Source organism: Aedes albopictus, chromosome 1 (genome assembly GCF_035046485.1).
Source record: "Aedes albopictus strain Foshan chromosome 1, AalbF5, whole genome shotgun sequence".
NCBI classification, from domain to species: domain Eukaryota; kingdom Metazoa; phylum Arthropoda; class Insecta; order Diptera; family Culicidae; genus Aedes; species Aedes albopictus.
Genome location: NC_085136.1, coordinates 252,410,186 through 252,435,970, shown reverse-complemented (window position 1 = coordinate 252,435,970; position 25,785 = coordinate 252,410,186). Strand labels below are relative to the sequence as shown.

Sequence of the window (25,785 nt, the reverse complement as noted above, 5' to 3'; positions counted from 1 at the left end):
CTTTCAAATAGCGTAAAATTTGTTTGACTGCTATCCAATGTACTTCTCCAGGATTAGAACAAAAACTGCTTACAGAACTAACTGCAAAACAAATATCCGGTCTTGTGCATTGGGTCAAGAACTGCAAGCTACCCATCAATTGTCGGAAAGGAACACGCATCATCAATTCTCGTTCCGATTCTGACCAAGCACTTGCTTTGCTGTACCAAGATCTTTTATCTTGAATTTCTTCATCAGTTCCTACTTCACATAATCAGCCATCTTGTCATCGTTTGTAAAGATTAGAAAATCTTCCGTAACTATTATCATCTTGTCCCCATCAACTCGATAGTAAACGCAGGTATCATATTTTGATCGCAACAGTCCCATCTTGCGTAGTAACTTTGTCCAATTTCAAATTCAAAATTCTGTTCGCTTGCTTCAAAGCATACATGGCCTTTTGTAGCTGTTTCCGTGCATTTCTTGAAGCCTTCTGGTGGCTGCATATAAATCTTTCATTCTTCAGCGCACCTTGCAAGAAAGCGGTAACAGCATCTAATTGGTAAATTTAAAGATTGTTCTCAGCTGCCTTGCCATCAGGAACCGGATCGTCGCATAACGCATAACTACTGGTGAATATGTTTCAGCATAGTCGATACCCTGAATTTGCGCATATCCTTTGATCACCAATCTCGCTTTGAACCGAGCTTTGAACCTCTCAATCGATCCATCAGGGTTGATCTTGGCTTTGTACACCCACTTATTTTTCAACGCTTTACGTCCTAGTGGTAACGACGTCATCGCCCAACAGGTGCCGTTTTAGATTTGAGCTTGATACTCTGCCTTCATCGCGTCGACCCAATACTTTCGGTTGGTATCTGCCATGGCCTCTCGATAACTCTCAGGTTCACCAAATAACTGTGGGATGGAATCTTGCGGAAGATTTGGACTACTACATCGGATAGAAGAACACTTGCTTTCGATCGGACGCTTCTGAACCGCTTTATCTTCTTACCAGTCTGTGTTTCGCCCACAGAACTTGATTCTTGGACCGTAAGAAATACACAAACGTTTTTCTGCTGCTGTCATCGATAAATGTTAAGAAATATTTGCTGCCACCGATTTTGTCACCGAGAAGTTGTCTCCATTGCATCGCACAAATCAGAATGTATTAGCTCCAACACTTTCGTTGACCTGGGACCCTTAAGTTTGAATGGTAGCCTCAGGTACTTTCCTTCGATGCACGGCACACATGGTTTAGTCTTTGTCATTGGAAAATCTGCGCCCGTTGCCGTGGTCCGTAACAACGACAAGCTTATATAGTCATATCCGTCACATTGGTAGCACATGCATGATGCAATTGGATTGCTGGCCAACTTCAGTTGATAGAGACCGTCTTTCTGGAATCCTACAGTGACCATCTCTCCGGATTGGACATCGTAGACTTCACATGCATCGCTCGTAAAGATAACTCGATGACCCCCTCCTTACAAATTTGACTTATGGACAGTAGATTTAATGAAAGCTCTGGAACAAAGAGAGCATTAGACAACGCGACGCAGCAAGAAATACCTTCAACGTCTGCTTATAGCATCTCCAGCGGCAACTACTGCGACTTCGGCATCGTTTGAAACATTTACGGCTTGCCACGTCTTCCTACGCGCTTAATGTAACTTATTCGGCTTCGCTTGAACATGTTTACACTTTCATTTGCTTCTTGCTCGACCATGACACAATTGCTTCGAAGACCCTGAACAAGAAGCCACTAACGGAATTTCGGTTCTCGGTATCTGCCGCTTTGTCTGCGTCTGCAAATTCCACCAGTGATTCTGTAGCTTCTTTAGGACTGTATTACAAGCAGAGCCCCTGCGCCCCTTGCAGGTGTCGTACGATTCGCTTCAACGTCTGCCAGTGATGATCGGCTGGATTCTGCTGGAAACGTCCCATGTAGCTTACCGGGTAGCAAATGTTCGGACGCACACATACAACATGGTGTATATCATACTACCCAACAGCTCTCTGTACGGTTCTTAAGTCCTAATGTGGTTTTGCAAGAATTACAGTTTATCATTTCGAATGGCTGCAGGATCTTTGTTATTTGGGCCTCTAGCAGTTCGCCTCGCCACAGTCGGTCATATTGAATCAGGATACGGTAAAAAGTTCCTTCGCTAACCTCACGATTGAAGTTAGCTTCCTTCCAGCGATCAACAACAGGTCGTCGACGTATATAATGATGATCAGTTCGCCCCCTGGTGTGCATTTTGTGTACAGGCAGTAGTCGCGGGATGACCGAGTGAGTCCCATCTTCATCAACTGTTCATTCATCCGCTAGCAGCGATGAGACTGCTTTAGTCCGTACAGGGACTTCTTTAGTTTGTACACCACGTCTTGGTTCGTTACTATGCCGTCCGGCTTTGCCATATAAATGTCCTCCTTCAGGTCACCATCAAGGAACTCCGTTCATCTGGTGGAACAGGAAACGATTATGCGACAGCCAGGACAGTACGGGTGGTGGTCAACTTCGCAACTGGAGCGTAAGTTTCTTCATTGTCGATGTATTGACGCTTCAGACAAGGCTTCAGGTACCCTTTCACCACCAAACGAGCCTTGTAGCGTTCTTCCTTGCCGTTGCTATCCTCGTTCACACGAAACGCCCATTTCGACTGGAGCGCCTTGACACTCCGGGGACTACGTTGTAGGCTTGCCTCTATTGAATCCAGTTCCTCTTTCAGCCAAAGGGTACGGTCGTCTCGGCCAACGATATCGTTGAAGACATTTAAGACATTTGTAGTACACGGCCCGACAGAAACAGCTTTGTAACCAGTAAAGAAATTGAGAAACTTACAGGGGTGCTTGCGCTCCCGTTCAGTAACGTCTCGTACTGCGGTGGTAACTTCTACTCTTGAACGTTTTTCTTTGGCTTTTTGAAATCTGCAGGTTTACTCTGGGCCCATAACCTATCGCAGAGTGATTGTTTCGTGTGTGGTTTAGTAAACGACTAGCACAAGAATGACGAATTTATTTCTGACAGTAGCGATACGGATTGTTCTCGACTGTTGTGGATGCTTTGGATATGTCTTCTAGTACCGGTTCCCTAATCCAAATTGTTGGCAATTGAAATTTCGAAGTAATTGAATCTAGAACTAACATACCTATTCAAGTAGTTTATTCATGGCGGCTATTTATGCATTGTAGCTCTTCCGAGGAGTACGCACAATGCGAAAATAAACATTGTTGTTCATCACAACTATTCAATTTGTTTCAAAATTCAAAACTACCTTCAGCTCCTCGTAGAGAATGTTACAAAAGGATACTTACTTGATCATGGCTCCAGGTGAACCTGTGCTGAAACGTTACCTTCGCCTGGTAACGTGTAATACATACAATACTTAACGCATGCAAACAAACCTAAAATCTAAAATGTAACGCTCCCTCAGCGTTCGCTCTCGACGTACTCCCTGACGATTATTGGAATGCGATTGTGCAACTCCCGGATATTCAAAGCTTTCAGTGTCGATTCCGGCCTCTCGAAGGTCACCGTAGCGATGGTGGCATTTTCATAATGCCAGATGAACTCTATTTCCCCACACTCGAAGAAGCGCGAGTACAGATCACGCTCGGGAACGGCTGCAACGAGAAACAAATCATGTGAGCAACTGTTGGTCGGAATTGCGGCGCCATTCATTGACGTTTGCATGGATACTTACGTTCGGACATTTCCACGATGACACTGTATCCGTCCCGATTGGCCGGCTTGCGGCAATTCAACGCCACTCGCAGCCGCTTGCCAGCGATCTTGACCCGATTCATCTCCAGTGCCCGGAAAGCGTCCTCCCGCTGGTGGTAATCAATGTACACCTCGCCGAATTTCTCCAGCATGCTGAAATCGCACATCACCATCCGGCCGTATCGGGCAAATGTGGACTTCAGTTGCTCCTCTGGCACTCCTTTGGCAATGTTGCCAATGAACACTAAAACGTTTGGCGTTCAGTTATGATGAGATTTTTATTAACTGTTAGGTCAAAGTATCAGCATCTTCCAAATAACAATTACCTAGCACTAATATCAGCATTGGAAATGCTTACAAGCAATAAAACTTAATATACTAGAGAGAGAATTCACTAGTGTACATGACTCAACTATTTGTTGTGTTGAATCATTAAACAAGCACTAGTTCATGCGCATATAAAGCATATTTCATTCTATGTTATAATGCTATTATCCAGCTTAAGCTAATGGCCGCCATAGTGGTGCTCGCTTTCTGGTAGGGATAAGACTATCTGACGTTTAACTTGTATCGTGTGACACCTGATTGATGATAAGATTGATGATCGATCTTATCGACAAGAATACAAACGACACGTGTCAAACGTCAGATCGTCTTACCCCTACCGAAAAAAAAACCAGGATTATTCCGGCTGTTAGCGCTGATAAATTACTAGATAGCATTTGCGATGCAGATATGGAGTTTGTATTGATTGAAACAGCTAATTAAATTTTGAAAAACTGAATACGTCCTTGTAACATTTCTAGTGCAAATATCGTACTAGCTAAATACTAGTTGGTTCTCCCTGTACTTACCGCAGTGATCGGTCTTTCCCTCCCGCGGCCGTCCCAGTTGTCTCATATCACGCAGCAGAGATTCCGGACTGCGTATGTTCGTCGTCGAAGGTCGATTATAGCGCCGTCCCCTGTCCAGCGATCTCGAGCGACGGCGCCCGGTGCGATCCCTCGATGACGACCGACGGCGACGGAAGCGATCGGGCGACGGCGATCGGCTTCGGCGATATCGGTTGTGCCGTCCGCGGTTTTCGCGGGACCGGCTACGCGAAAAACGGCGCCTTGCACCACGCGAAGAGCTTCGGCTGCGCCGGTCACGAGATAGACTCTTCTGCTTGGGCGGCTTTGCGGCCAGTTCCTTTTCATGGCGTTCGCGGGACAGCGATCGAGCTCTCTCGGCCAACCATAGCTTTTTCGCCTCCAGTTGTCGCTGAATATCGGTACACTCCCTGTCGATCGCCGATTGGCGTTCGCAGAGGGCGGTGAATGCTCGAGACTTTTGATCTCCATTCTGGCGTAGTTGAGCCAGTTGGCGAGAAATGTTAACCCTTTCGACGCGGATCTCCTCAATGCGGTTGTGCGCTTGGCGATCACTTGGCGAGACGGAGCGTTCCCGGGAACGGCTCGCTCGTTTCGAAGGGCCACCGACGTCGACAAGTTTTTTATCCAACAAATGCAGACGCTTCTGAATCTGTCGTTCCTTTTCGCGAATGTAATTTTCGATGCGGTCCATTTCCTTCGGAGAGACGGGACGGTTCGAGTTGAGATCATCAAGCTGATGACCTAACTCGTCCGTAGGGTCGTAGGAGTCCTTCGCCCGGATGTTCCTCTTCTCGGCTAGATAGTTTCGGAGATCTCCCGGCTGTGGTACGGGATGAATCGTCGGATCTGGCTCGATGCGATGGATCGTTATGGTGGGTACTGGTAATGCAAGGGGTCCTCCGAGAATGCCCCCCGTACCTGGAGCCGGAGGTTGTGGCATGAATACACTTCTGGTAACCGGAGGAGGAACCATGACTGGTGGAACGTACATGGGACCTCCTGGAGCCCAGCCTTGGACGAAATCCCTCGGTGGTCCTCCCAACGGCATCATGTTGGGTGCTGGAGGATTAGTGTAAACAAGCGCTTCCTCAGGCTGCCGATGGTAATTGACATTGTACTCATGATCAAAACATGGAGCTTGGAATTCGTGGATGAATTCAGGACTGTAACGCTGATGTACAGGGACCGGATCCGGCTGATCATCAGTAATATCCATGTCGACCGATTTTTGCCTTTTACGATCACGATTTTTACGAGCGGGAGATCGTCTACCGCCATGATCGAAGTCCCGCTCCCACTCGTTTGTGTCATCCCGACGGTGTCGATCTTCCCGCGATGAAGGACGACGTCTATCGCCGCCGTCGTCCATGATACGTCGCTGAAGGGCGATCAGGTCGTCCATTGGAATCGGAAGATCCTTCGTCGAATCCTTCCGTCGTCTAGGAAGCTCCTCTTTGCGTTCGGGAGATCGAGTCCGCGGTGGACTACGACTAACTGGCATGTCCTGGGCATTCTGTTGGTTCATTACATCTCGATACACTGACAAGACGAATTATTGCATATTAATGCGTGATAAAAGATGGTAGAGATGGGCAACAGGTTAAGTGAACAATGCATGGGATTTTCTGCTGAAGTCTTCACGACTTGAAAACACCCGATCACTGAAATGCTCCCGTTTCGCCCATCTCTACCGAAGATCCACCTAAGAACTACTTACGCAATGCCTTCACGGGAGTTTTGGCCAACACCTTCAGCTGAATGATCTTTTTCGCTGTTTTCGCATCCCGACAGATAACCAAAAACCGCTTATGATCCACTTTATCGACGAAGGTTATCGCTCCATGTCCCACCAAACTGTTGTACATCTTCGTAACGGAAACGTCATCTGAAAAAGGCACCAAGAAACGGATGAATCCCACTTTCCGTCCAGCGCCGACGACGGTCTTGCTTACCTTGCTGACACTCGACCTCCACCGTTTCGAGTGAGTCGAACTTGGGCCGTTCGCTGGCCATGTGCTTGAAGATGGGATAGTTGAGCAGCGGGCCCTTCAACCGGACGGCGTTGAAGGCGTCCACGAACGACCCGAAGCTGGCGTACACCTTCCAGGTGTTGGTATCGTACGGGGACTGCTCCCAGCGCATGAACGTCACGAAGGCTATGTTGATGAAATGGCGCCGGAGGTCCTTGAGCGTTGTGCGCACCGGGCAGTTGTAGATGACGACTGTGGAAGGGGAAGAACGGACGCTGTTGTTGACTGTGGCTGGTGACGGCGCCAAACCAAGTGTCCCGCGTTCGGGGACAATTGGTTTCGCCGTCGGTAGACTTCCCACGATGTTTCGGGTCATCTAAAGAAGACTTTGAAGCTTGCAAACTGATTAATGTTATGTCTATTAGAGGCTACTATGCTACTATTTTACTGGTAATCGAACAGATATTTAATAGAAGATATTACATGCGACAGTTATTTTGCTATTTATCAAACATAAGTTTCACAACCAGGATAGTAGGCATATCTTTTTTTAGAGTTTTGCTTCTGCATTGTCGTATACAGTGTATTCCGATGCAAAGAAATTATATTATTTGTTCGTTGCTGACATCACTTTTTATTTTTGCTAGCAAATTATAATAATATGGCATCATATGACAAAAATATAGATGAGACAATATTTAACTAACACTTCATTTATTAACTAAAAAGAAGAATACACAACTGTGGAGCGGACCTGGTGTGATGGTTAGAACACTTGACTATCACGCCGAGGACCTGGGATCAAATCTCACTCCCGACAAACTCGCAAAATGTGAGTTCTTCCTACGGAAGGGAAGTAAAGCGTGGATCCCGAGATGAACTAGCCTAGGGCTAAAAATCCCGTTAATACAGATATAAAAAACGAATACACAACATCTAATGTTTAAAACACAGGAATAATGCTTGTTAGTTCTTATAAGGTTATAATGTTATACCACACTGGGTGACTGCACAGGTAATATTCCATGTCTTCGTTCTTTAGCAGTGGCACTGGTACGCCCTGATTGGTAGCGCTGAGCTAGTTGGTAGATTTTCAAGACGGACACCTGGAGGCTTGAGGGCTCCCCACATGTTTTCGTGATTAAGACGGTCGAAAGCTTTTTCGCAATCAATGAACATCAGGTACAGAGACTCTTGAAATTCATTGATATGTTCCTGGATGATACGCAGCGTGACAATATGGTCAACACGGGATCGTCCAGCATGGAATCCTGATTGCTGCCGTCATTGAGAACAATACACAGTAGCATGATGCCCCGCTAATTATCGCATACAGTGTCAGGGCACTCTTTTCGGGTACCTTTACTAAAGATGGCTTGCATCCAGTCGACCGGAAAGGTCGCGCTCTCCCATATGTTGCAGAATAATTGATGCAGCAGTTGTGCAGACTCTACGGGGTCAGCTTTGAGCATCTCGGCTGATATGCGACCGATCCCCGCGAGGCTCTGTTCGATGTCATGCTACGGATCGCTGTTTCTATATCTCCTGCACTGATAGCGATTCGGTATTGACACGGGTCATGTGTCGAATTCTTGGTGGATCATGCTGAGGTGTTGATGGCGTGGCCGATACTTGAAAAAGGTTTCTAAGCTGCTCGAACCAGCGTTTCAACTGGTCAGCCAGCTGGGTCGGTCAATAACTGTCCAGATGTGTCTTTCACGGGCATCGTAGCATTCATCATAGTCCCACTGAGGCGACGTGATCCAAACATCGTAGAGGAGACGAATGTCGCCGGTACTTGCGGCTTCTCGCCTTCGTCGGTTAGGGAGTCCGCCCACGCTCTTTTGTCCCGCCTACATGAGCGTTTCACTTCCTTCTCGAGAGCCGAATAGCGCTGACGGGCTATGGCTTTGGCTCCTCGTATTTTTGCTCGCTCTATCCCGGCTTTGGCTTTCCTCTATCTTCCTCCAGGTGTCATTTGTGATCCACTGCATTCCGGGAGCGTAGTTCACCCAAATTATTCTCGCCTGTTGTGACAATGAAGACGTTCTTGAGGGCGCTCCATTTATCATCTACGCTTCCACCTTCCGGAATCTCCGCAGCACGATTCTCCAGCTCCTCAACGAAGGACCTTTCCGCCGCAGTCGGCATGTGTTAAACCGGCCCACGATTTTCTCCTCCTGTCGATGGATCCTAGCAATGCGCAACCGGATTTCGCCAATTAGGAGATGATGATCGGACGCAATATCGGCGCTACGTTTGTCCACACATTAAGAAGACTACGTTTCCATCTTCGACTGATGCAGATGTAATAGTTTTGAGTTTCCGTGACGCCTTCACGGGAAACCCATGTCACTTCGTGCACTGGTCGATGGGGAAAAAGCGATTCCTCAATCACAGTGTCATTGTTGCCACAATATTTTGCAAACAGCTCTCCGTTCTCGCTCATTTCTCCGAGACCATAGCGTCCCATGACGTGCTCATAGTCCAAGTTGTCGGAACCAACCTTCTCGTTGAAGTCGCCCATGAGAAACTTGATATCACCTTTTGGAACGGCAGCATTCAGTTGGCTGTAAAAGTTCTCTTTGTCTTGCATTTCGGCAGCATCGGTTGGCGCGTAACTTTGGACCATGGTAAGGTTTCGAACCCGTGTTCTGAATCTGGCTACAATTATCCTCTCATTATTAGGTTCCTACTCCATGAGCACATCGTGGGCGTGAGCGCTGAGCAGGAAACCAACTACACGGTGGCGAGGAGAGTGTTCACCTTGTATAGGCCAGAGTATAGCAGAATTTGACCCGACGCCAGTCTGTGTTTTCCAAAGTTCGGCCAACGGACTTCACGCAGTTCAAGGATTTCAAGCTTCAAACGGCATGCCTCATTGGCCGTTGTGCCAGTTTACCCTGCTGGGCCGGCGTTAATACATTACAAGTTCCAATTTTTGTTTTGCATTGTTTTGCGCTTAAAATCGTGGCTGTTGAATCAGTTCATCAGTAACCCATCATTTTCGGCTTCTGTAACGGTTTTTAGGTTTCGAGGACAGTAGGTTATTGGCCTAAGGTCCCCTATCCGCCGTGGTACTGCAGGTCGATATAGCGGCTCGGAGGGGGACCCAACAACAACATGGAAGGTGAAAACAAAAATAACAGCGGGAGGGTGGCGAATCCAGAGGATTGATGAGGTCTCCACCTCAACAAACAGAAGAAGCAGAACAGCAACAAGAAGCGTTTTCGCAGAGAAGCGCGGTACACGAACATAACCACAGTGTACAACAGCAGCAAATTGTGGCCCAAGTGCAACAGCAGCGTACAAGAATGCAGCAGTAGCTGCCGACGAATAGCGGATGTAGTGTGCCCCAGCAACAGCCGATGGTTCTAGCGGCGAAGAACTGGGTGGGCGAGCTCCACGAATTCGTCGACAAGAAACACAATGTGCACAAGGACATCAAGGAGCTGGTGTTAAAGATCCGGAGAGCTCTCGGATCAGCCGTCAAAGCGTGGACCAACGTGTTGCAGAGAGCGGCAATAGTCGAAAACGAATTGGCATCGACGAAAAACGCTCTCGCTGCTAAAACGCTGCGACAGCAAACACCGAGAACAGAGCAACAGCAAGGAGGTTCTACAAGGCAGAGAGACACTCTGCGCAAACGAATGGCTGCCGCAGAGGTGGAACAGGTCGGTGTCGGCAACAGGGAGACCCAGTGGCGGACTGTACAAAGAAAGGGCAAGGCGAAGCAGACGAACGCAGGCGCAAGACCAAAAGCAATCAAGAGAAGTGTCAAGAAGCGGTTGTGGTGAAGACCAGTGAGGAAAGCTACCTTGAGGTTCTACGTACCACAAAAACGGCTCCGGAACTTAAGGACTTCGGCGCGGACGTACAAAAAGTCAGGCGCACACTGTCCGGAGAAATGATCTTTAGCTCGAAGTACTCGAAGAACAAGAACTCTTCGTATAAGGAGCTTACAGCGAACGTCGTGGGAGACACTAGGCAGGTCCAAGCTGTTACGTCAGAAGTGATTCTGCAATTAAGGAAGCAAATGGAGATAGGCGACATTGAAATGTCAGTCCGGCTGAGAAGGGGACCTTCCGGAACGCAGAACCTACTAACACAAGTAGCTGTATAACAGCTTATGAAGCAAACGCATTTGGAAGAAAGCTCTCTTAAACAATTACGCAGCAAAGCAGGGACTGCGGTTATCAAGCTCCCGGTGGATGCTGCCGACAAGGCGTTGCGAATTGGCAAAGTGATAGTCGGGTTTTCAGTATGCTCACTGCGGGTTTCTCAGCTACCGGAAATACACTTCGGATGCCAAGTGTTTGGGCATTTGGCACGGAACTGCCGAGGACCAGAGAGATCGAAACTGTGCAGGAGATGCGGATATGAAGGCCATAAACCACAAGAATGTAAGAAGTGCAACAAAGTGCGTTATCTGTGAAAATGAGGGACACAGGGACCACTTCACTGGTGGCCCAAAATGTCCAGCATTAAAACAGGCGATGTCCGGTAAATCACAGTGGAGATAGTGCAAATAAACCTCAATCACTGTGATACCGCGCAGCAATTCACGAAGGAAGCAAAGTGCGACGTAGTAATCATCTCGGATCCGTACCGTATCCCATCCGGAAATGGAAACTGGGTAGCGGATGAAACTGGAACCGCTGCGATTTGGACGGTTGGAAGATATCCCCTGCAGGAAGTGGTGTGTTTCGCGCAATAGAGGGTTTCGTGATAGCCAAGGTCAACGGCGTGTACATATGTAGCGTTGCTGCTATGCATCCCCACGCTGGACGATAGAGCGGTTCAATCAGGTGCTGGACCAAATATTGGAGAAACTTGGTGACAAGAGGCCAGTCATCATTGCGGGCGACTTTAATGCCTAGGGGATTGAATGCGGTAGTCGCCTCATAAATCCCAGAGGATGGAGCCTGCTGGAAACAGCATCCAGACTGTTGGGAATAACTGATGTGAGCAACAGTCTCTCCCTATACTGCTCGCTCAAGTGTAAATAAAGTCTACGTTTTGATGTGTTCTTGTTTACTCCTGGGAGTTTAAATACACGACAATGTGTCACGGCCAGTCCAAACTCCAGGACGTAACACAGATTGAACTTAGTTCTAGCCGACGAAAGATCCACAAGCACCTATCTAGGAGAAGGCAGAGAGTCTATAATCGACGTGACGTTCTGTAGTGCGGCAGTAGCGAGAAGCATGAATTGGAGCGTCTGCGAAGATTATACCTGATGGTACGCTTAGCGATCACCAAGCGATTCGATACCGTCTCGGAGAACGGGTACAGACGGAGGACAGGAGCATTCGATGAAGAAGTGGTTCGGTATGAACGCAATATGCTTACCTTCCCTGATAAAAATTTCCAATAAAATCACCATAAACTACCATTGAATAATGATAAATTTGACTAGGGTAGGGCGGGGCAAGATGAGCACCCTAAGGATCACGTTGAGTTTATTGAAAGTGAACACAATTTTTCAAAGTACCTCTCAGTAGTTCTTTTCTATATCATGTTTTCTACCACCCATATATAGTGCAGGGTTTAAAATTCACAATAAGGCTAATTTACTTGACTTAACAAAAAAGATGTTTTATGGCCAGTTCGAACATGCTACGGGGCAAGAAGAGCACTTCATTAAAATCCCAATATTTTAACAATAAATTGGTCATACACTGATTGATATAGTGAACCTTGTGTATAGCTATGGTATCACGTTCTAAAATTATCATTTTTTCGACTATTGAAAAAAATGGGTTTTATAACACTTTATACAAAATGACCCGAAAAACAATAAACGATTATTAGGTTGCTTATTTTTAGAAATTTACTTAACCAAATAGTTGCAGAGGTTACAGAAACCAATGTTCGGCACTATTGAGTGGATTACAATAATTTCAGAATATTTTCTATATTACCATCAGGGGTGCTCATCTTGCCCCATTATAGGTAAATAACTAAAATTGAATCAATTTTAATGTTTGTTTTTAGAAAATATTTTCTAATGTAAATTAAAATGCTTTGCAGGAAGCTAGTAATGTTGGCTGATAACTAGAATTATGGTAAAAATTTGATTCTGACATAAAAACCTTATTTTATTCTGATGATTTCTTATAAGAAAATGGTAAAAATCCATGCTATCAACTTATTTAACGATATTTTTTAATTCGTTCATTATGAAGTACCTTTTATCAGGTTTACAAACAGGATGAACATTATTCTAAAGGATTATGAAGTTGTTTGGGCAAAATTCATCATAAAAGAAGTAAAACGGAGGGGTGCTCATCTTGCCCCGGGTGGCCATCTTGCCCCGTCAACAAAAAATTATATTGTGTACGTATTTTCCTGCTGAAAATGGTGTATTGGAACCTCGCATAACTGTCCCATTTGACTTTTCATCACTTTTGAGTTAACGTTATGAATAGTCATCATTTTCGATGTACTTCCAAAAACAGTAATAAAAATTATGAATTTTTATGTCAATATGTGAAAAAAATACCAAGTCATGAGCGTCCCATATCAAAAGTACCCGCATAACAGTCCCATCATGGATTTTTGTGTCACGTAACACAAAACTGAACAACTTTGTAGTGCTTGTAATATTTTTTACAGTTATATATTCATGTGCAAAGCAATATTATATGGAAACAAGTTCTCAAACTTCAAATGCTGTTTTCCCAATTCCTACTTTTTGCAAATGGGACTGTTATGCGAGTGGGGGCAGAATACGTGTACAATAAAATCAATGGCACAAGAGATTTCAATAATAAAAACACCATAAGTTGAATGGTAGTTGACTTGATTTTTTTCCAGAAAATTTGGATTTTTTTATGGTAAAGATACATAACAACCCCCATTTTCTATTGTAAAAGTGACATTCACAATACAAGCTATGGTGGAAAACCATAAGATCTGTTGTTACTCTATCGTTTTAAACAATTGAATTAATGGTAAGTACCATTCAATTCAGCGTGCTTGGAACAATCCATTCTGTTGTATCGGTTGTATCTCTATGATCTTTTTTATCAGGGTTGAGTTCGGACGAACTGGTGTCGGTTCTGGTTCGAGCCTGCGATGCAACTATGCCGAAGAAGATACACCCGCAGCATGTCCGCCGCCCAGTTTTCTCGCTCGCCGTGTTCCGTCGGGTCTGTCTTAGAGCTAGAAGGAGAATGCAAAGAGTTCATAATCCTTAAGCTTCAACAGCCATGTCGGCTACGCCTGCGAGAAGGCAACCAAAGCGATTACAACGTTGAACTGAATTATGTCCAACAGATCGGCGATCAGTAGCGGTACGAGAAGACGCCTTGCCAGCGTGTCGACGTCGGTAACCAGTGCATACCGAACCATATCGACGGAAGCGGTCTGCGTCATAGTGATCATCCGATAAAAATCGTACTGGAAGAAGACTGCGAATGCTACAGCCACCGAGAAGCCCGCAAGACTGCGAGAGCTGACTCTATGAGCAAGTGGCAGATGGACTGGGATAGCGCCGCAAAAGGAAGATGGACCCATCGGGTCATTCCGAACGTCTCGTTATGGGACAGAAAATACGGATAAGTCTACTTTCATCTGGCACAGTTTCTGTCAGGCCATGGTTGCATCTGGAAGTACCTGGACCGATTCGGCCACGTAGAGTCCCCACTATGCCCGGCCTGTCCGAACGAGGAGGAGACACCGGAGAACGTGGTATTCAACTGTCCATGGTTTATGGTGGAACGTAGTGAGATGCAAGCGAGCAGTGTCGGGAATCTAAACGCAAATAACATCATTAGGGAGATGTGCCAGAACGGAACTACGTGGAACGCGGTGAATAGGGCAGTCGTGAACATCATGTCGTCGCTACAGCGAAAATGGCGGGAAGATCAGAGGACGACTGACCGTGAACGGAGTAGGCTTGATGCACCGTCGGGGTCCTGACCGAGTAGTTCGTGCCATAATGCCGGTTTTGAGTCGTCGGGGCGCTGGTGAACCGGAAGTCAACCACCAATCAAATTCGCCAGACTGACATCGGCACCTTACTGGTCGAGACCATCGTTGTCTGGGCAGCTTCCGGAGTAGGCTACTACAAGGTCGCTAAATGGCGAATGTTTACTCGAAATAGAATAACAAATTGCACGGGGGCCAAAGGGGTCAGTATGAAGAATACCTATAATAACGAAGCAGTGATGGTGCATAAAATGCATATAACGCCTCCCCTCCGAAGAAATACTGCATGATACCGGAGGTGAATTTAAGGTGGAGGTGAACTAGCGAAGAACACGGCGTCTTTAGAAGATTTTTGGACTCCTAGATTTAAAAAAAAATACAAACACACACACATACATACATTTGATCAGTTCGTCGAGCTGAGTTGATTGGTATATGAAACTCCGGGCCTCGGATCGAAAGTCGGTTTTTCGAGCGGTATTTATACCCTTCTAATTACACCAATAAGAAGGGTAAGAAAGTAATTTTACGTCAAGTTCTAGCAATCATTTGCGGTTCAATGTCTCTGCAGTAAGTTATTCAGAATAGGCAAGCTAAGAATAATTAAAATTGATAGCAGACTGTGGATAACTAGGATAATTCGTTTATTGTTGAACGATTTGTACAAATTTTTTTGGTTTTCATTGTTTTTTTCCAGAGTACAGCATCCACTCGATAACTGACTGCTGTTTAACTGGGCGCTCGAGAACTGGGCCAAAATCCAGTTAAAAAGCAGTTGTCTGTCAAAAACAAACGAAATCTAACCTCACATTGTGCAAATTAGTAAACAAAACAAAATATAACAATAGCCTCCGGCTCCGGGAACTCAGTCCAGTTATCGAACGGCGCTCACTAACTGAACTAGAAATCCTCTACATAGAGATGAGCGGAAGTTACATATGTCGATTCGGCAACGCTGTTTGTTTTGTTTACAACAGCTTCCAACACTTGCCACAAAGCTAGATGTTCAAACTTTTTGCGTGACTTTGTTATGGTGCAAGTTGTTTTGTTTACGTTTGCTAATTATATTCGAACTTTATTTCCCAAATTTTGAAAAAAAAAAACAGCGCAATCGAAGAAATCTGAAATGCATTGCATAGAATAGCGCGAATCAAATCGGCAGAAGTGAATCAAGCAGTAGCAATGAAAGTTTTTTCGAGAAGAGCAACGAGTTTCTTCATGAGCATACGCTTTTGAAAGCAGAATTAATTAAATATTATCTTCTTACTAAATTTCTAAAAATAAATATTTGTAATACGTTTATTGTCGATTGCAATACCGTTCAAACAACGCCTTACTACAAACGATAAACATGTTCATTTGGCTTTGGCTCACACTTTGACAGTTCTCTCTGCTCGATTGGCTCACAATTGCCGCCTCCGCCCATCTCCATAATGTAGGATTACTAAACTGAACTGTCGTCAAAGCCCAGTTATCGAGCGGAAGCTGTACGTCTAAAATACACTCATTTCTTATACTTTCCATTGAATTTTAACAGTGGATAACTAACACTGAGGAAGATTACAAGTGGTAGTCGAAATACGCGTATCTGTCAAAGGATGCCCGGGTAGAGATGAATGGCAAACCAAAAACAAAAGAATAAGGCATTTTATGAGACGTTTCAAATCAGCTGTTTTTTTTAATGTTTTCCAGTTTTGAAGTCCAACCGCTGGGCCCATTTATTTACATTTTCGCTAGCATAACATGTGACACAGGCCCGTCAAATAAACGGGGTTCATTCATCTGCAAAAATGCGTCAATCCGCCCACTATAATCAATATCCGTAGACCGTGGGGAGGTTTTTTTTTATCTGCTAGTTTTATCATGCACCTCGGGGGATTGATAAATGCCACATTAGAAATTAAAACATTTCTGTCAGCAAAAATCTGATTGGGGCTCACCACATGTTATGCTACTTTTCGCGAAAACAAAAACATCAAATGTAAACAATAACAATGAGTGGCCCATCGGTAGCACGTCTCGTAAAATAGCTTATAACAAATTTTATTGTCATAACTTATTTTGTCATTCATGAGTTCTTCATCAAGAGCTTAAAACAACATGTGAATAGCATAATAAGGACTGTATCGGAAATTAACTATAAACGTTCACAATTGCCTAAAAAATAATCTGTTCGAAATAAACAAAACTTTATTTTTGGAGATACTATATAAATCTCTTAAATAAAGAATGGCAGTTCTGATTTTCAAAAAATAATCATTTAACTTGGACTTTTATCTCAAAGATTGCGCACATGTTTTTAAAATTTTGGACACCTCCTAAAAATTTCAAATTGCGAATACTGTGGGAAAATATTCAATTTTTTCTCTTATTTTTGCGCAAATATATTCTTCTCCAGAATGCTCATGATATAGGAAAATTATTTTTATCAAGAAAAATTCCCTCCGGAGTTTAGGGCAATTTTTAAAAATGGAAAAAGGCCATTTTTCGAGGAACACTATTTTTTAAGCGTCTTCAAAAAACGATTACGCAAATAAAAAATATATAAAGTTGAAAATTTGCATTTTTTCCGATTGGGTATGTATTTAAATCTATTGAAGAGGTAGTTTTTCCAGAGAACGGAATTTTATAACCTCTAAAGATATTTAAAACAGAGCGTCAAAGTTCGACCAAAAAGTAGGTGTTTTTTGCGATAGTCCATATTCTTAATGTTGGAGGTTTTTCTATCCAAAATAAGAATTTTAAAAGTCTGTTTTAAGTGATATGTATTGTGTACATAACTGCGAGTAATAATCATTACTTTCCAGATTTTTCCCCGTAGAATTTTTTTTCGCAAAAAATATTTGAAACGTTAAAAAAATTTAAAAATAATGCAGTTTGTACAGATTGTTATTTTGTGTGGTATACTCATAGAACCATATTTTCAATAATACTAAACATTTTCCAAATTTCTTCAAGCTGTTCTAAACTTAACTATATTGTGAAGATTTCATAGAAGAACCGGAATGAAAATACCAACCGTGCGTCGAGATAGAGCATTTTGAATGTTTATAGTTAATTTCCGATACAGTCCTTATGATATCATATCAATATATTCCATTCGCTTGTCATTTTAAAATTTGGAAGAATAACTACTGAATGTCTTATTTTGCTATCATAACAAATTTTACAATTGGTGAGATATTGTTGACCTTTTGCGAGTTTGATGAATTCGCAGTTTTGGCACTTATCAAGAACAACATAATGACAAAATTTGAATTTTGGTTATTCTAATGGTAAATTTTGATATTTGTTTGCAATTACTTTCCATCCAAAAAACTTATAAGTTTTCATTTTGTTATTGGAATAAACAACTTAATATACCCTTCTTTTGGATGACAAGGGAATAACTAATTTTGATATTGTTCTATTTTCAATAACTCAATAATGGTATATTTTGCAATTCTCTATCTTAATTTTTTTTTGTTCTTGGTTTGCCATTGTAATGTCAAAATTTGACATTCTTTAGTTATTTTATTGAACAACGTCACTTATTATTTTTGCCTTTTTGTCACTTATTTCAAACAAACCAATGACAAATTTTACCATTCAGTAATTCTTTTTGAATTGTAAAACTTGCAATTGTTTTGTAATTCTTTTCTGCCCGGGTAAGCAAAAGAGGGCGGAATCAAGGTGATTCGTACTTCGAGAATGTTATCTTGAATTGAATCATTTGCAATATAGATTTGAACTAATAAACGGGGCGAGCTTCCAGTGGTGACCTGCAGATTGCGCTAGTGATTGCGTTATTTACTCTTGTAAGATTACAAGTGGTAGCCAAAATATGCGTATCAAGGGTTTTTTTCCTACCCTGTTGGGGAAATTAAACCACTGCGTTCAATAGTGGTAATCACGTTCAAATGTATGCGTGCCTTTTTTGTAGATGTAGTTGTGAAACTGTGTGGAAAACATTTACACTCTTACACTGGATGTTAGTTTTATAATTATTTACCCGTTTTACCCAATTTGATTGGGTAATATTTTCATATGCAATTTGAATAGCCTTTGAAATGGCGTGCATTTATGTGTGAGGTTCGTGTGCTAGTGTTCGTGTGTTGAAATGTCACTTATATAAGCTGATCTTTTGTATGTAGGGTTACCAATCGTCCTGATTTTGGACTCAATTTGACGAAAATTTCCTCAAAAATACGATGATGCTTACTGCCCATAACTGCATATTTGTAAAATTTGCAGTTTTGGTCAATATTGAGTTATTTCCGGGGATCATCTCCAAATTATTAGTACTTTCATCCACCCAAATGAACTTGACAAGTTTGTTCTACAAAATGTGAAATAAATACCAAGTCATTTTGTCTCATTATCAAATATTTACGAATGTAATCGCATAACAGTCACACTGAGAATACACACTGGCCTCATAGCGTACCGCCAATCATATTTTGGTCTATATATTTTTACAACTCTTCGCCCAGCATAGAAGAAGAGCTGTAGGAGATTTCACTGCAAAAGGATTAATTTTGAATGTTAGGGTAGGACGGGGCAAGATGGCCACCCGGGGCAAGATGAGCACCCCTCCGTTTTACTACTTTTATGATGAATTTTGCCCAAACAGCTTCATAATCCGTTAGAATAATGTTCATCCTGTTTGTAAACCTGATAAAAGGTACTTCATAATGAACGAATTAAAAAATATCGTTAAATAAGTTGATAGCATGGATTTTTACCATTTTCTTATAAGAAATCATCAGAATAAAATAAGGTTTTTATGTCAGAATCAAATTTTTACCATAATTCTAGTTATCAGCCAACATTACTAGCTTCCTGCAAAGCATTTTAATTTACATTAGAAAATATTTTCTAAAAACAAACATTAAAATTTATTCAATTTTAGTTATTTACCTATAATGGGGCAAGATGAGCACCCCTGATGGTAATATAGAAAATATTTTGAAATTATTGTAATCCACTCAATAGTGCCGAACATTGGTTTCTGTAACCTCTGCAACTATTTGGTTAAGTAAATTTCTAAAAATAAGCAACCTAATAATCGTTTATTGTTTTTCGGGTAATTTTGTATAAAGTATTATAAAACCGCATTTTTTTTTTCAATAATCGAAAAAAATGATAATTTTAGAACGTGATACCATAGCTATACACAAGGTTTACTATATCAATCAGTGTATGACCAATTTATTGTTAAAATATTGGGATTTTAATGAAGTGCTCGTCTTGCCCCGTAGCATGTTCGAACTGACCATAAAACATCTTTTTTGTTTAGTCAAATAAATCATCCTTATTGATTGATGCACCAAGCGAAAAGAAGAAGAAGTTTTGACATCCAAGCGGTGTGCCGTCGATTAGATCCTCGTCGCTGATTGGTCTATGGATGTAAACGGCACACCGCTTGGATGTCAAAATTCTTCTTCTTACCGCTTGGTGCATCAATCAATTGTGAATTTTGAACCCTCCCATGTTTATGGGTGATAGAAAACAAGATATAGAAAAGAACTACTGAGAGGTACTTTGAAAAATTGTGTTCACTTTCAATAAACTCAACGTGATCCTTAGGGTGCTCATCTTGCCCCGCCCTACCCTAAGCATATTTTTGAAATTTCAATCCTTTTCCATGCTAACGCAAGTTGCAAACTTTGAGCTCCATTTTCTCCAATGCCTACTTTTGTCGAATGTGACTGTTATGCAGTTATGGGCAGCTTAGCAGATGGTAGCACTACGCGTATCTGTCAAAGGTAAGCATTAAATGTTGGATTTAAAAGGTACAAAACTGATTACACTCATTTGAAAACTATATAATAATTTATATCATTCTTACCTTTACCGCAACTTCTATTTTCCATTCACTCAACTATAGCCGAAAATAACAACACTATAATTACCGGCGATAAATTCAACACATTTCCAACACTCCACTTCGCTTTTCAAACTGAATTTCCTATTTTCTCACAAAAAAACACTGGAAGTTAGCGTATCTTCTCACTTGCTTTTCAACTGCTCCTAAATTGCAGCAACCCAAACTGAGTTGCAGGTCAAACGCGCATTGATTTTATTTCTGGTGCTCCTTTGATATTAATACACTAGGATTATTATCTTTTTCACTATCCCGAAATAGATTACGATTGACAAGTCACCCACACTCACCCCCGGTCCCACTTACCTTCATTGGTCAGATTCTTCGGGTCCGGGTTGCGATAGTTCGGGTTGTACACCGTCTTCAGAATCATGTACTTGTTGCGTTCCTGCTCTTCCTTCATCTCGATGTCCACCATGCGGACGTTCTTCAGTGGCTTCTTCGTATGAGACACACTGGCGTCCTTCAGCTTTCGGTTCTCGGCGGTAAACTTTCGGAAGGCGTCCTGACCGAAGGGCACCACGCGCACCTTGTCGCCGTCGATGTTCACCACTTTCCCGGCCTGGTCCATCGAGATTCGATTCCGAAAGTGCACAACACTGGGCGTTGTGTTGCGACCCGTTTTCTTCAGATAGATAACCTGACCGACCTTGCGGAAGGCGTCGGCCACGTCCTCGTAGACGGTGCTGTTGGAGATGTAGTCTACGAGGACACATTTCCCGGGCACTTCCTGGATAACGTCCTCCGGGCGGAAGGTGAAAAGCGTACAGACGACGCCGGAAAATTCGCACTTCCTCATGAAGCATTGCAGGACTTTCTCAGCCACCGACTGCTGCTGGTAGATAATGGTGTAGATCTTGCTGAAAAGACAACTTGTGGACTGCGCAATCTCCACGCTGTTGAGTAACCCAAATTTGGCAAAGTAACGGACGATGTCCTCATCGTAAACCTCCCGTGGGACGTTCTCCACCCGTACGGCACTATTGGACACGGACACCACGGCAGATTTTCCGAAAGTGATTTCCTTCCTCCTCACCTCCACCGTGGAGAAATCCGATTCATCAATAGGGTCCTCTTCATCGAACAAATTTCGCTCCGAAATCGGCGAATGTTGCGGCGACACCAAATCAATGGACACCCCTTCATCGTCCTTCGACCTGGTCCATGGGATTGGTGGCGGAATGAGCAAGTCGTCATCGTCCTCTTCGTCGTCTATAATATCCTCCACAAAGACTGGTTCCTCTTCCTTTGCTGGACGCGATCCTCCGTCTTTCGGTTTGTCATAAAAACGATTCGTAGTTGGATCATAGATCCGATTATCCTCATCATCCTCGTAATCATCGTAGTCAAACGTTGCGGCAGATGCGCCCGTACCACCGATCCCGACCATCCCGGTCGATGGCTCCGCTGCATACTCCTGATTGTAGTCATACTTCAGTTTGGCATCCATCAGTTCATTATAGACCCGCGGCGTTTTAAAGCTATCCAGATCCTCGAGACGCACACGCATGTTCCGCTGCGCCACCTGGACCGAGATCTTCGTTTTGCCCAGGACGGTGTTGTTTAGACGCTGGGCAGCCACAGCGGCCGATTTCTCCTTGAAACCCACGTAGGCAAAGTTGCAGGTCGGAATCTGGACGGCTTCTATCATGCCGTAGCGGCCGAACGCTTCGAACAGATCTTCCTCGTTGGTGTCTGTAATCGAAGAGAAAAAAATAACAAATAAAGGGTTATAAGAATAAAAATTTAAATTTTCAGTTTTTAGCTCGTAGGAATAATAAAGGTAGTATTTAGGTGTGTACTAAAAGTTCTGAGTAATAAGCTCTACAGTAGACCTGTTCACTTTGAAACTTTTTTTCTCCGATTCTCCGTGACACATCAAATTATCAATCTACATGCAAAACCAAGTCTTCAGTTCAAAATTGAGCCAAATTGATGAAGATTTAAAGGTGTATCAAATCGATTTTGTGTTTTTTTAGCCGTTTTCACAGAAATTTACTCGGAAATTCACAAAATTACTCCGAAAAGAGGCCCGAGATACCGTTAGGATATAGTTAGAACAATACTCTACAACTTTGCCGAAGACACTACGGTGTTTAAATTGCGTATTTCGAAGTTGTTCAACAATTTTAGCTAAAAAATCACGAAAAAACACGATATTTTTAAGATTTTACATATAAAAGTCATGTAATTTTACATTATTTTACGTGACTAAATTAATTAGCTATTACTCCTTTGGGTAACGAACATTTCGTCCATACATCGTTTTTGTGTAGGAATTCGTTTTCATTGACTAATTATCAAAAGTATGTCACGTTGATACTAAAAATAGTACAGAGTTACCAGCACGAATTAAAACAAAGTTACCCATGATTAAGACGTCATGCCATCGTATTATAATGTCTTCCGATTTAAGTATCAGAAACGGTGCAGATGGTAAGGCTCGAGCCTGCGGATCAGAAGGTCCCAGGTTCAAGCTCAAGTTCATAATAAACTTTTTTTCTTTCTTTGTAGCAGTTAGGATGATGAATCTTGGATGAATCTGCCATGACTTACACGCAATCTCCCAAATAATAATGATCGGGACCTGCCAATTACCCGGGTAGAGGCTAATGGCAAACAAAGGACAAAATAATAACTGGTTTTGCCATCATATCTCGTTTTGCCATTCTTCTGTTATTTTGAAAAACTTAAAATGGCAAATCAATAGCAAAATATACAATCATAGCAAATCTTGTCATTGATATGTTATTCATGAATAATGCTAAATAACACATCAATAACAAAAATTACTATCATGGTAAAATTTGCAATTTAGCATATTTTATAATGAATTGTATAAAATATCAAAACAATAACATAATTTACATTCCTAGCTAAATTTGCCATTATTTTGATATTGTGAGAAATTATATATAAACATTAGGCACCATAACATATTTTACTCTTAATATACCATTAACTATTATATTGTATATTTCAAGCATAACTTTTCAATTCGACGTATCTCGCAAAAGTAAACAAATCCGGATTCTCAGCTGTGTGTTTGATTTGCAATAGATTCTATTTGATGCACATCAATTTATGTTAATTTAGAACTCAAACAATTAATAGAAATAGCTCATTTTACCTTTCTTCTGCTACTTTGAAATAATAACTGAATCTACCATTATTTTAAAATAGAATTTGAACAACTAAACCTACCATTATTTTGATCGCCACATAAACAGCTAAATTTGTTCTTATCCTGTTATCAATAACTCAAGAATGTCATATTTTGTTATTCACCGATAACAGTTAATTTGGGACTTATTTTGTTATCAATATCTCAATAATAACTTATTTTGTTCTTCAATTTAATCCGCATGCTTTACCATTACTTTGTTATTACAATGGCAAAATAAGTTATTTTTAAGTTTTTCAGCTACCAAAATTTTGTTATTTTAACTCTTATTTCAAACAAACAAATAACACATTTTGCCATTCAAACATTCTGTTTTAATGGTAAAATTTGCCATTCTTTTGCCATTAAGCTCTACCCGGGTTAAGCCCATTCCAGGACTAGCTAGATATTTAGTTTATACTTGTTGACAATAAATCGTGTCGACGAGATCAGCTGGGCGAAATTTTGAGCATCTGTTTGATAATGATCAATCCCGGATAGAGCTTAATGGCAAAAGAATGGCAAATTTTACCATTAAAACAGAATGTTTGAATGGCAAAATGTGTTATTTGTTTGTTTGAAATAAGAGTTAAAATAACAAAATTTTGGTAGCAGAAAAACTTAAAAATAACTTATTTTGCCATTGTAATAAAAAAGTAATGGTAAAGCATGCGGATTAAATTGAAGAACAAAATAAGTTATTATTGAGATATTGATAACAAAATAAGACCCAAATTAACTGTTATCGGTGAATAACAAAATATGACATTCTTGAGTTATTGATAACAGGATAAGAACAAATTTAGCTGTTTATGTGGCGATCAAAATAATGGTAGGTTTAGTTGTTCAAATTCTATTTTAAAATAATGGTAGATTCAGTTATTATTTCAAAGTAGCAGAAGAAAGGTAAAATGAGCTATTTCTATTAATTGTTTGAGTTCTAAATTAACATAAATTGATGTGCATCAAATAGAATCTATTGCAAATCAAACACACAGCTGAGAATCCGGATTTGTTTACTTTTGCGAGATACGTCGAATTGAAAAGTTATGCTTGAAATATACAATATAATAGTTAATGGTATATTAAGAGTAAAATATGTTATGGTGCCTAATGTTTATAAATAATTTCTCACAATATCAAAATAATGGCAAATTTAGCTAGGAATGTAAATTATGTTATTGTTTTGATATTTTATACAATTCATTATAAAATATGCTAAATTGCAAATTTTACCATGATAGTAATTTTTGTTATTGATGTGTTATTTAGCATTATTCATGAATAACATATCAATGACAAGATTTGCTATGATTGTATATTTTGCTATTGATTTGCCATTTTAAGTTTTTCAAAATAACAGAAGAATGGCAAAACGAGATATGATGGCAAAACCAGTTATTATTTTGTCCTTTGTTTGCCATTAGCCTCTACCCGGGATGTAGCTAAAACAATTCAATACGATGATGAAACTGCTTCTGGATGCAACATTTTACAGACAACTGTGGGTGGAGCTTACTTGTTATCTATCTACCCACAAATCAACACAACTACACGATGAAGGGAAACTTCATTCTTACTATGCACTTTACGGTTTCGAGACAATGCTATGATGCAATGAGATGCAGTGCCTAGTTTCATCAACTTATAGCTAAATCAAGACGCAAAAAAATCCTATTCCAGGGCTCGATCCTTGAATCTTCGAATCGACAATCTCATGCTCAACCATCTGCACCAAATTTAAACTGACGCAGGAGAGACAAAGAAGTGTAATTACGTTTTAATCATGGGTAACTTTGTTTTATTTTGTGCTGGCAACTCTGTACAATTTTAAGTATCAACGTGACAAACTTTAAATAATTAGTCGATCAAAACGAATTCTTACACTAAAATGATGTATGGACGAAATGTTCGTAACACATAGGATCAATAGCTCATTAAATTAGTCATGTAAAACAATGTAAAATTACATGACTTTTACATAAACAATCGTAAAAATATTGTATTTTTTCGTGATTTTTTAACGAAAATGGTTGAATAACTTTGAAATACGCAATTCAAACACCGTAGTGTCTTCGGCAAAGTTGCAGAGTATTGTTCTAACTATATTTTAACGGTATTTTCGGTACCCTTTTGGTGCAATTTTCTGGATATTGAAGTACATATTCGTGAAAATGCTCGAAAAAACGCAAAATCGATTTGATACACCTCTAAACCTTTACCAATTTGACTCATTTTTGGACTGAAGTTTTGTTTTTGCATGTGGATTG

At 41.5% G+C, this 25,785-nt stretch overlaps 1 protein-coding gene across 1 annotated transcript in view; it reads right to left on the bottom strand.

Moving 5' to 3' along the window:
* Positions 1-3,128: 3,128 nt before the first annotated feature.
* LOC109400490 (uncharacterized) overlaps positions 3,129-25,785 on the bottom strand; it is a 41,585-nt gene continuing 18,928 nt past the window's right edge. Inside the window, exons 2-7 of the mRNA XM_029860501.2 lie at positions 20,659-22,047; positions 6,534-6,803; positions 6,299-6,466; positions 4,561-6,120; positions 3,687-3,950; positions 3,129-3,606 (exon numbers count right to left, since the gene is read on the bottom strand). Coding sequence (XP_029716361.2) covers positions 3,413-3,606; positions 3,687-3,950; positions 4,561-6,120; positions 6,299-6,466; positions 6,534-6,803; positions 20,659-22,047 — 3,845 coding nt within the window. The 3' untranslated portion in view covers positions 3,129-3,412. The remainder of the gene's footprint in view (positions 3,607-3,686; positions 3,951-4,560; positions 6,121-6,298; positions 6,467-6,533; positions 6,804-20,658; positions 22,048-25,785) is intronic.